Source organism: Phocoena phocoena, chromosome 2, assembly GCF_963924675.1.
Source record: "Phocoena phocoena chromosome 2, mPhoPho1.1, whole genome shotgun sequence".
In the NCBI taxonomy this organism is placed as follows: Eukaryota; Metazoa; Chordata; class Mammalia; order Artiodactyla; family Phocoenidae; genus Phocoena; species Phocoena phocoena.
In genome coordinates, this window is record NC_089220.1 from 145,082,843 (window position 1) to 145,095,631 (window position 12,789).

At 45.9% G+C, this 12,789-nt stretch overlaps 1 protein-coding gene across 1 annotated transcript in view; it reads left to right on the forward strand.

The window, feature by feature from the left end:
• Positions 1 to 12,789, forward strand: part of TRPM1 (transient receptor potential cation channel subfamily M member 1) — a 212,459-nt gene that overhangs the window by 87,372 nt on the left and 112,298 nt on the right. Inside the window, exons 5-6 of the mRNA XM_065871777.1 lie at positions 10,828 to 10,871; positions 10,997 to 11,086. Coding sequence (XP_065727849.1) covers positions 10,828 to 10,871; positions 10,997 to 11,086 — 134 coding nt within the window. The remainder of the gene's footprint in view (positions 1 to 10,827; positions 10,872 to 10,996; positions 11,087 to 12,789) is intronic.

Below are 12,789 nucleotides of genomic sequence, written 5' to 3' on the forward strand. Positions count from 1 at the left end.
GCCATGGTTTCCAGAGTGGCAGAGCAGAACCCTCAGAAATATTTCCATTTCTAAACCTATACTCACATTTACTTGCACACACATAAAAATCTTTATGTTAAATGCCCTGGCCAGCAGGGCATTTAACACTCAGGGGAATACCTACCAGGCCCGTGGGGACTCCTGGGCTATGATGATGTCCCGCCTGGGGTTGGGGAGCTCACGTCTGGCAGGGAGCATCGGCCTGTGCACAATCGTTCCCCTCCAAGGTGGAATGGAAGATGCTAGGGAGCCAAGGACAGCACAGCCCCCAGGCTGGACCATCCAGGAAAGAGTGCGTCCTGCTGGAGATGCTGCCCCCGCGTAAAGCCTGGCACAGAAAGTGGGGCCCACTCTTCACAACATGCTGGATAAAACGTCAAAGTCCAGGAAAGAGGAGGGAAGAAGGGCGGTCTGTAGATCCCTGCAGGGAAAGGGCAGAGTCAGCTGGTTTGATGGGGGTGAGAGCAGGACCACAGAGGTGGGTTTGCACAGAATGCTGAGCACAACCAGTGGTCCTGCAGAGTGCCCTCCAGTGGCCACAGGACAGGCACCAGAGCACCCTCTGTCCCTGGCTGTCTCCAGGTCCTGTCTGGCAGGGGGCTCAGGGGGCAGACCCTGGAGTCTGAGAGGGCAGGAGTCCACCTCCTCTTCCCCATGATTTAGCTGGGACACTTCTTTCAGGTACCATTCCCTAACTGGAGGTGGGTGAAAGTGTGTCACAGTGGGAGTGATTCGGACAGAACCCACACTGGGAGTTGATCCCACCTCACCAAAGCCAAGGGAGATTTCAATAGGGACCATCAGCCTCCCATCTCCATGGACCTCAGGGAGGCAGTTTGCTTCAATACAAAACAGTCATCAGCCCCTCAGACGGTTAAGCTCCTGACCTGAGGGTGAGGCTTCCCAAACCCTTCCTTGTGACACTTTGGATCTGAGAGACATTTGCTGGTACTTCAGAAGAAAAGGGGGGATTCAGGGTCAAACTAGTTTGGGAAATGCTGGGTTACCTAAAAGCAAAGGGGTTTCTTCATTGTAGGACTTCTCAGAGCCTTTCACATCCTAACATGTGAATCTCTAAGAGGAAAATACAGTATGCAGAGTGGCCCCAGTTAGTTCACATGGGATCATTTTTTGAGAACATCCAAGCTCTGAGGAGCCCAGTTTGGAAATTTAGAGATTTTATTTTATTTTATCTCTGGGCAGGCTCAATTCTCTAAGAGCAGCATCTCTGAGTTAGGAGCCCCTCAGAGCAGATGACATTCCTCTTCATCCCAGTGACTTAAAAAAAAACAAGTTTAATTGGTACCTTGGGAGGAGGGAACTGGGCATGACGGGAAGGAGAAACCTCAGCTAACGAAGTTTCCCAGCACTAGGGGAAATTTGGGACTCGTTGCTAACAATCTCTTTAGCCAGCGTGTTTGTCATTTGCTTGCTTTCTGAATCAACTGGGAAAGAAATGATGACCTGGAAAAGGTAGAATGATTCAGCCCTGAGAAAGAAGGAAATCCCGCCCCCCTTTTTTTTGACAACTCAGACGGACCTTGAGGGCATTATACTAATTGAAATAAGTCAGACAGAGAAAGACAAATACTGTATTATATCACTTATACATGGATTCTTTAAAAGTTAAGCTTTTTTAGGCTCTCAGAGAAACCATGATGATTACTAGGGGCTAGGTGGTGGGGAAAATGGGGAGAAGCTGGTCGAAGGGTACAGAGTTTCAGTTTAAGATGAACAAATTTGAGTATCTAATGAACAGCACGGTGATGATAGTAAAATACTGTGTCATACACCTGCATGTTAGGAAGAGAGTAGATCTTAAATGTTCTCACCACAAGAAAAGAAATGGTGACAGGGTGGAGATGGTAGCTAATACTATGGTGGTAATCATTTTGCAGTTTGTCAATGTATCAGATCGGTACTAGTATACCTAAAACTTACACAATGTTGAGTGTCAATCATATCTCAATAAAGCTGGAAAAAAAATAAATGTAATATGAGACCTTGGAACAGAAAAAGAACATTAGCTTAAAAACTAAGGAAATCTGAATAAAGCATAATCTTTAGCTAGTAATAATACGTCAATGTTGGCTCATTAACAATATACCATAGTATATACGCTACCATAGTAATGTATACCACATATACACATTTATATCATAGTATAAATGGACCATAACAGTATGCTAATACTATTAGAAGAGTACAGGGGAGACGGAAACTCTCTATACTGTCTTCTCAATTTTTCTGTAGATCTAAAACTGTTTTTAAAAATAAAGTCTATTAAAAAAACTTTTTTTGAAGTAGAATGCTAGAATCTTTCCTGCTGTTTCCAGAACTGGCCCTTACCCACTGTAAGCTCTGTGCTCTCACACTGGCCACCTTCCTCCAGAGCAGTCCTGCCTGCTCAGAGACTTCAGGAGACTTTTTTCCAAGAGATTACAAATCAAAGACTTGTTCCTAATTAAAATAAGATTCAAGCGACAAGGATACTCAATGCCCAGAACATTTTGTTTAAAGCTTTACTGAGATTTACAGGATGTTCCTAAATTTTTGTTTTGGTGCTTTTTTTTTTTTCATTGGTTATTGCAACAAAATTGGGTAAAATCCAAATTTTAATAGCTGTGAAGCGTCACTCAGAAGAGATGAGACTGGTAGGAGATTATCTTGAACACCATTACGAGCTCTCCCTTTCCAATGAGACGTGAGGCGTGAGACAAATAACTTACGCTAAAAGGATCACTGGGAGATAAAAGGGGAACCTGGAGCTTCAGGAAGCCAGCTGTGCCTTCTCACAGATGGGCCCTGAAAGATGCCTCAGAACACGGACACCCGTGACAAAGGAGAGCCCTGTGTGTAGAACGTGTCCATGCTCTGAGGCATCTTTCAGGGCCCATCTGTGAGAAGGTACAGCTGGCTTCCTGAAGCTCCAGCTTCTTTTATCTCCCAGAGATTCTGTGCTGATGCAGGCCGCTGCTATAAACAAAGTCAGACAGAGGCAAAATGACTTCTTGTATGGTTCCTGCCCAAACCTCTCCTCAGAAACACAGGCATCTCAAAGGAAGACAAGGTCACACTGACTTCCACATAATTGGACCCACATTTTGGGAGACTCGCCATCACTCCAGAGTGAAGATTAAAGAAGTATTAGCCACGGCGTTTGGAATTTTGAATTAGTGCCCTCCTCGGTCCCACCAGAGGGCAGAAGATTACATTCAGACGTATAGGGACTCCAACACTGTGATGCGGTGGGGCTTCTTACACGTGGGTGGTGGGCTTGCAGATGAATCAGATGTCAGGAGTTTGGTAAGAAAGAAAACCAGCTAGGAAAATGCTCATTCCTTGGCACTTCCAGAAGCTCCAGCCTTGACCAGGCCAGCCCGCAGCAGCAGAAGGCACATTCCCTCTTTGCCCAGACTGGCCACCCCAGATCCTGACATTCACACCATTGTGAGACTCCTACAAAGCTTTGAGACAGTTGGTCATTTCCACCACAGAATCACCGGCTTTCTTTTCACTGTAGAGATTATTCTGGAAACTGAAATGTAGTCAATGTTTGGCAGGGTTTTTCTGCCCATGGACTTGTGATCCCAGGACACATCATCTGCCAACATTACAACATAACCCACTGAGAAGCCAAAAATAAATAAATAAAAGAGAAGAGAAAAAGAAAAAATGAAAAGAAAGCTCCCATGATCAAACAGGAAGCGGTTGTCCACTTGGGATCCTCCCGTTGGTCCTTCCATGGGAGGCTCTCTGGGCCTGTGTCCTGCACTGCAGAGGGGCCGGCACTCCAGCTTCCGCCAGCCTGGAGCTGCGTACAGAGGAGGAGGGTGATGCGAAAAGGCTGCTGCCAATATTCAGCTACTGACCAGCCAGGCATCCTTTGGAGAGTGACCGACACATTTTGGCCAACCTGGTCCTTGAGGTTCACCAGGAAGACCCTCTGCCTGTCAGACAGAGAGAGGGGAGCTTCCCAGGCCTGCAGACCAAATGTTTGAGGATCTTCTTTCCCCCAAGTGGCAAAAGTTACCTTGTTCTTCGGGCGGTCGGTGGAGGATTTCCAGAGCAGTGGAGGCAAAGTTTATGATGATCAAAGGCATTGATGGGCCTATGAGTCTCTGCCTGATCTAGTTATCCATTTATTTATATTATTATTATTTTTTTTTTTTTTTTGCGGTACGCGGGCCTCTCACTGTTGTGGCCTCTCCCATTGCGGAGCACAGGCGCAGCGGCCATGGCTCACGGGCCCAGACGCTCCACGGCATGTGGGATCTTCCCGGACCGGGGCACGAACCCGCGTCCCCTGCATCGGCAGGCGGACTCTCAACCACTGCGCCACCAGGGAAGCCCTATTTATTTTTATGATTATCCTTGATCACAACACCAAAGATTTTCAGTTCTGCTCTAGACTTCCTCATGTGTAGAGACATTGTTCGATGAGACATGAGTTTAATTTACAAAGCAAATGTATTTGTTTAATACATCTACCACTTTAGCTTCTTTATTTCAGAGATTCTGCTGATGGAGTCACTTACAAGTCAACACCATCTGGTTTTAAACTTTATGTAAAAAATTCAGAAATACGGAAAGTGGATGCTCACCCCTGCAGCCGATCCCAGGAGTAGGATAGTTTGCCACACAGTTATAAGTCCTACCTCAAATGAGACTTTGAGAAGGAAGGTATTTGGAACAGGGCCTCCAGGTCAGAATTCACAAAACTTTTGCTTGGCCAGTGCTGGCCCGAGCCCTCGGCACTCCCCCGGGCTCTCCTACCCGCCCTCACGTCGGAGCCTGGTTTTCTCCTTTCCCTCCCTCCCCATCACCTGTCCTAGCCTGGGACCCATGCTTCAGTCCACAGGGCCTGCTGGCCTGCCTGCAGACCTCCTGTATCCCACCTCCAGCTCTTTGCCTAAAGCGCCTCCTTTCAAATCTGCCACCTGGACTTGCACCCAAACTACATGCCCAGATGAAGCAAACCCCCCCCCCCTTCTTTTAACAAGTTCTCTCTCCTTTCATATTTTCCTGTGGCTTGGCAAGTGTGATTAGAAAGAATCCCATGGTCTGCCTTGTATTCCAGTGTGTCGGTGTCGGTGCCATCTCCCCCATTAGCCTGTGAACCTTGCGAGTCATGTCTGAGCCATTCCCACATCTCTGCACAGCATAGAAGAGGCTATGTCAGTGGTGAATTGAGTCAAGTGGACAGAAAATAGCAAGGAAGCAAGAGGCCAAGGCTAGTAAGTAAAGTTAAGAGACGTATGTGACAAACTGGGGGACAATATCTGCCACTTTATCATAGTCACAAGCTTGCCATCTTTAATATATATGAACAAGATTTAAACACAGAGGAAAGAACCCTATAAAATGATCAGGGCATGTGGAAAGTTCACAGAAACAGAATGCAGGCGGCCCTTAAACATGGAAAGATGCCCAGACTTATTCACACTAATATAAATGCACGTTAAAACTATACCGAGGGCTTCCCTGGTGGTGCAGTGGTTAAGAATCCTCCTGCCAACATGGGAGACATGGGTTCAAGCCCTGGTCTGGGAAGATCCCACATGCCGCGGAGCAACTAAGCCCATGCACCACAACTACTGAGCCCATGTGCCACAACTACTGAAGCCTTTGCGCCTAGAGCCTGTGCTTCGCAACAAGAGAAGCCACTGCAATGAGAAGCCCACGCATCACAACAAAGAGTAGCCCCCGCTCGCCGCAAAAAGAGAAAGCCCGAGCACAACAATGAAGACCCAATGCAGCCAAAAATAAATAAATAAAAATATTTTTTAAAAAGCTACATTGACCTACAGACATCTAGTAGAATACTCCACCCAACAGCAAGAGAAGACACATTCTTCTCAAGTTCACATGGAACATTCACCAGGATAGACTATATGCTAAGTCTATGTAAGTTTAAAAGGATTGAAATCATACAAAGTATGTTCTCAACCACAGTGGAATTAAATTAGAAACCAATGACAGAGAGAAATATGAGAAATTCACAAACATGTGGACCTTAAACTATATACTCCTAAGCAACCAGTGGGCTAAAGATGTCACATGAAAAATTAGAAACTACTTTAAGATGAAGAAAAGTGAAAGCACAACATACTAAAACTTATGGGATGCAGCTAAAGCAGTGCTCAGGGGGAAACTGATAGCTGTGGACACCTATATTAATAATGAAAGACCTCAAATCAATAATCCAACCTTCAGCTTTGGAAAACTAGAAAAAGAAGAGCAAACTAAACCCGAATCAAGTAGAAGAAAGGAAATAAGACTAGAGTAGAAAGAAATAAAATACAGAATAGAAAAAACAGTTGAAGAAATCAATGAAACAAAAAGTTGGTTTTTTGAAAAGATCAACAAAATTGATAAATCAGCTAGACTAACCAAGAAAAAAAGGGAGAAGACTCAAGTTAGTAAAATCAAGAATGAAAGACAGGATACCACTACTGCTTTTCTAGAAATAAAAAGGATTTTAAGGGAATACCATGAACAACTACATGCCAACAAATAAAAAACCCAGATGTAACGGACAAATTCCTGAAAAGACACAAATTATTGAAACTGGCTCAAGAAGAAATAGAAATATCTGAATAGATCTATAAAAAGTAAAGAGATTGAACTACTAATTTTAAAATTTCCCACAAAGAAAACCCCAGGCTCAGATGGTTTCGCTTGTAAATTCCACCAGACTTGTAAAGAAGAATTAATACCAATCTTTCACCAGCTCTTACAGAAAATAGAAGAGAGAGGACATTCCCCAAGTCATTCTATGAAGCCAGGATTACCCTGATACAAAAACCAGACAAGAGCATCACAAGAAAAGAAAACTATAGACCAAAACTCTACTGAGACACCATTTCTGAATAAGATTGGCAAAAAACCCAAAAGTTTAACAGCACATTGTGTAGACAAGGCTGCAGGGAAACAGAACTCTCGTAAAATGCTGGTGGAAATGCAAGATGGTACAACATCCATGGAGGGGAATTTTGCAATATTAGCAAAATTACATGTGCATTTACCCTTAATCCCAGTAATCTCACTGTTACGAAACTAGAGATGACTGGCAAAATGCAAAAGGAACGTGACAAGGCTTTTTGTTGCTATGTGATTTCTAAAGACCAAAACCCACCTAAGTGTCCATCTGGTTGAATCAATTTTTCATCCATTCACTCAAGGATCTGGGCTACGCAGCTACAAAAAGAAATAAGATACGGCTAAGCAATCCCCAGGAAAAGTGGAGAAGTGCAAAAAAAGCAAGGTGGCAATAAGTGTGTAAAGTCCTCTACCATTTCTGTGAAAAAGATACATGTATCTATATAGACACAGAATTAATATTATATACTCAAAAGCAGACAGATTAAAACAAAAAAAAATGTTTTAAAGTTTAATCGTGGGGAGATACTAAAGTTTACTACGGGGGAGATAGAAATAGTAGCCAGACACTTCCAAACAAATCTTGTTTGCAGTTTTGACTTGGGAACTGTTTATATTATATATTTATATATACATAAACTTCATAGTTCTGACTACTGAAAAGACCTAGAAACAATTCAATTCAGAGCGGATACTGGTTTCTAAATACCACTTCCCACTAAAAAGAACCATGGCTCCTTTGGAGGAATAGCCAAGTCCAGGTCTAGGGGAAGAAATGTACAAGATAAGCCCGATAGCAAGGAACTTCTCAGATGCTCCTGGTGTCATGCCAGAAGGATTCAGGAGCCCATGTGAAATTGGGACAATTCACAACAGTAAGGAAACAGTAAAGGAAATTAGTGTTGTGGATTGAAACGCATCAAGTATGTTTCAAGTTCAACGCATGAACTATGAATTCAAGCTGACACTCTGGAAAAAGAAACATGTTAGTTACCTTGGAAGGGTGCCAGGGAACAAACTCATTACTCTGGAAATGGAAACCTTTTCCCTGCCTTTCCTGTGTGAACAGTGTTAACCGACGTCGTCAGGCGAAGCTTCTTGTAGATGAATTCTACAAGAATAGAATAAACAAGGCTAATAAACAAGACAGGGATGGTGGAATGACGTCACCATCTTGCAAGTCCTAGCGATGTCCAGGCTGTAGGCCATCGCCATCAAGGTCCGCTGACCTCACAGAAGGGAGAAAAGCGACATTAGGTGGAAGGACAGACACCACCCGTGAGTCTTGCCAGGAAGTCCTCCCTGGACCGGAACAGGCTTTGAGATCTCACTGTTGGTAGGGAAATGCAGGGGACAGAGGACCAAGAGAAAAACATCATGGGCTTGTCGCCGAGTCTCCTTGGAGGGAACCCAAACCAAGACCCCCCAGACACAGTGTGGGCGCTGCCTCCACCCGGGGCGCCCCTGCCGCCTTCTCAGGGGTCCACACTGCAGGGACGCACGGTCACTGTCCCCATTCCCCTCACCAGCTGTGACCCTGTGACCACAGGCAAGCTGCTCACTTCCTCAGAGCCTCGGTGTCCTCATTCTTCACCCAGGAGAAGAAGTACGCCCACCTCTGAGGCGGGGTGACGACTGAGTGGATTAATTCACAGACTGCAGACCTGGTACCACTTAACTACCTGCCCGGTGCTTCTTTCCTGTCGCTGGTCTTGGTGCCGTTGTCATTGGCTCAGACGGCTCCCTGGACACGTAATAATCCTCACAAACTAAGAGCCCGTCCACAGCTCTAGGACATCGTTCCCAAGCACCTTGCCATACAAGGAAGAGACCCCCCAAGAATGGGGATGCTGCCCAGGATCCCCTGCCCCCTGCAGCCCTGGTTCAGAGCCTGCCAACAGGAATATAATGTGAGCCACAGCAGTGAGCCCCAAGAGATCTTTGCAAATCTTCTAGTAGTCACTTTTTTAAAAAGTAAATAGAAGCAGGTGAAAAAAAATAATAATACATTTTATTCAGAAAAAAAATAAGATTGCAAATTTTTTTTATAGAGAAAAAAATCACATATATTTTTATTAACATAACCTGTTAGCATATTATATTACTTTCTGGTCCTTTTTTCTCAAAGTATATTTTTACAGTTAGAATCAAACAGTACATAAAATTGACTCCTACTTTCCTCCTAGGATTAATCATATTGAAAATTAACATATTGAAATAAAATATATTAAAATACTAACAATATATTTTTAAAATAATACATTATTTTCAACCCCAAACAACCAAAATATCATTTCAACATGCAATCAGTAAAAAATATTACCACCAGTCTTGGCCATCCCGTGTTTTTTATGCTCAGAGCACATCTCAGTGTGGACCGGCTGCATTTCAAGCGCTCGGTCACCAGGCAGACGGGGCTCAGGCCACCATGTTGCATGTGGCAGTCCCAGGGTGCCGGCCCCAGGAAGGAGGGGTGCTGGCTTGCAGAGGTCTGGGGATCGCATTCTCTCTGTGTTATCTGACCCTGTGAAGGGGTCCATTAACAGTCGTGTCCACTGGCTGGAGAGGCACTTACTGGCCAGCTGGGATGGGGCTGTCCTTGGCACTGACCACGTGGCTTCATGCTTTGTAGCCATGGTGGGGCCCCTCCCGTGGGGCCTCCCTGGCTGCTCCCAGTCTGATTCCTGATGTCCCAGGAATGCCCTGCATCAATAATTCTGCCTTGGCCATGCAGTCAGACATACAGCCACTTACAGCATCCCCTCTACCCCCGAGGGACTCCTGCTAAAAGTCATGAGTCTATCAGGCCTGCAGAGCCATCACCAGTTTATAAGGCAAACAACCCTGCCGCTGGGCCAGAGCAGCGGCCGGGCAGGCGGACACTGCAAGGCTCGCTCCCAGGCTGTGCACCGGCAAAGCACGGCGGAAGTCACACTTCATCCCCCGCAACCCCCATGCACCCACTCTGCTGGGGCAAGGTTGTCAACATTTGGTGGGCACAGACCTGAGAGAAGCTGCTGAAAGCAAAGGATGGACCCCCTCCCCAGAAAATGGCCCAGCCCCCCTGCCCAATCCTGCATCCACCTGCAGAATTCAGAGGCTCCCCTAGCCCCTGGGCATCCCCCAGGTGTGGGTATGAACTCCTGAAGCTTGCGGTGGGGACTGGTCCAAGGCTCAGGCTGCAGCCCCTGGGCTCTATGGGATGAACACGACAGCCGGGGCCAGTCAATCTCCTGCCCGCTTCACAGGCTCTCTGGGTAAGCAGCCACGTGACTCACATGAGCCTCAGTCTCCTCATCTGTAAAATGGGAACTGCCCTAACGGCCCTTGGGTCCAACCTGTCTGCACCTCTGTCCCTTCCTGTGATGAGGGAGGCAGCCCAGGCCGAGGAGACTTACAGGTGGGGGGCTGGGGTGGGTGACTCCCCTGCGTGGAGGGTCACGTAACGGAGAATTTCAGGGTTTGGATTTCTTCTTTCCTGTCAGGCTGAGAAAGCTCACTGATCACTGGCTTAACCATGCGTTATAGCAAACCCCAAAAGCTCTCCTTAGGGCGGTTTTGGGGTGACTATGGATACCGGTCACTCAGGCTGCTGATGGAGTAGGGACCGTGAGTCTTAGGGGTGCCTAGACAAGGATGACAGTCACATGGGACTCACGCTGCCCTCGCACTGGAGTTCGCCTCAACCTCTGGTCCAGCTTCAGATGATCTAAAAAGGATTAGTGATGATTAGTGCCATGTGCTGCCTTCCCCCAGCTCCCCAGGGCTGGGCACCGCCCGCCTGATGAGGGGCTTCTGAAAGAACCATTTTGTCCAATTGTCTCAATTATGCAAATAGTGCTGACATTTCTAGCTGAAGGGCTGGTTGGGGGAGGGTCACTTCAAAGGGAAAGCTCTCACTCCCCTCCCCTCCCCTCCCCCCAGATCCCAAGGTTGCTTTTGTGGGATCCCCCATTGAGCAGCCTGGCGTGGGTTTGGCCATGGTTTCCTTTCCAGGCCTGGGAGCAAGGTCACGAGACCGTAGCCTCATGGGTATCATGAGGGATCAGCATAGGGGCTCACATGCTCTTCCTGCGGATGCTGCCTCTTAAAGGGTGGGCCCTCCTCGGCCATCCTCCTGCCTGGCCAGAGGAGGACGCCGAAAGAGGCCGGCTGCACCCTCTCCACCCCGCTACTGCGGCAGGTAAGCTCCGATGTGGGTAAGCTCAGGCTGGCTGGACAAGGTCATGTGGGAATGGCCAATGAATCCATGCTCCCTGAGGGGACAGGCCCCTTGTAGCTGACCATCACCAGGCTTCAGCATCTAAATGCAGGTGCCGGGGGTCTGCTGAGAAGCCCCCAGCTCCAGGGCTCAGCGCCCTGGCCTCTCAGTCCCTAGCACCGCCACTCTTGCTTCCCGGAGAATGTGAGTCTTCCCGAGAGCCTCCGAGAGCGCTGAAGTTCCTGGCGTTTATCAGCCAATATTTTAACCATTAGTTAAAACCTCAGGGGAAAGACTGATTCGGCTGTGAAGAGAGGTGGAGATTCCTTCTCACTGTCATGGGTAGTGGGAGCTGGTTTGTGGAAGGCAGTTCCGCAGTAGGTGCCCAAGTCCAACAGTTTCATGTCTAGGGATCCATCCTAAGGAAATAATCCTAAAGGAATAATGTAAATATAAGCCAACATTCTAGAGCATTGTTCGCTACAGTCAGACATAGGAAACAATCCAAATGCCCCAAATCGAGGATTGGGCACATAAATCATGGTCTGTCCACAGGATGAAATGTAATGTAGTCACTTTGTAAATGACAGAGAGGAATGCATAATGACAAGGTAGGATGATCATATTTCTCATTACACACATACACACACACATACACACAGACACGTCTAATCTATTTATAGGAAAAAGCCGAGGAATACGTTGAAATGTTAGCCAATATTTTAGATGAAGGCTGTATGCATGATGTTTATTTATTCCTTTGTACATTTCTTTTTCTTTTACTTTAACAATATTCTATAACAAATACATTTTCCTTTTGTTACCAGAAGTTGTATCTTTTTTTTTTTTTAACCTTAGCAAATATAAGCAGAAATAGTGGGGATGTGGGAAAGGATGAAAATATTCACGGGAATTGTTCCTGGTTGACCAGGGATAGGAGATGAGAATAAAACAGGGGAGAGAGGTCGGGAGAAAAAAAGACAAGACAAATTTGCTCTGTCTGAATCAAGTATTTAGGGAGGAATTAAGAAGGGAGATAGGCCTCTCTGGGAGTGGACTTGAATAATATGGGTTTGATTTTGGGGAAGGGTTGTCTTTGGGAATGTTCGCCAAATTACATTTTGCAAACCATCACGCAGCAGTTTTAATTCGTGGCGTTTGCAGTGATATTTGTAGCATAAAATGGTCGCTCCCTGCTGTGTATTTTAGGCCCCAGAAAAATGTAATTGGAAACATCAATGAATGTTGAGGGTGTTGCTGTCATTGTTTATGTTTTATTGGTTATTTTCCAGGAAAAGTCTGGGATTTTGTTTGGTTTGGCTCTTTGCAACCTCGTTTATTTGCTTTGCAAAGTTGATAAGTACAAGACACAGAATGATGCTCCGGCATCTTAAGCGGTTAGTTGTCATTCTGAACTAAGTGAAAACAAAACAGACTTTCTATTAACTTACAATCCTCTCAACTTGGAGCGTTAGGTATTTTTAGAAAATTCTCTTTTGCTTTGTTTGAAAATGTTTTCAAGATGTCCTATAATTCTGTATGTGTGTGTGTGTGTGTGTGTGTAAGTTCTGGACCTGGGAACATAGAAGCCCTCAACCAGGGGACTAATTGGACCTAGTCTCTGACCTAGAGATTAATGGGGTTCAACATCTTAACACCTCCATTAAAAAGGCAGTCTCTGATTC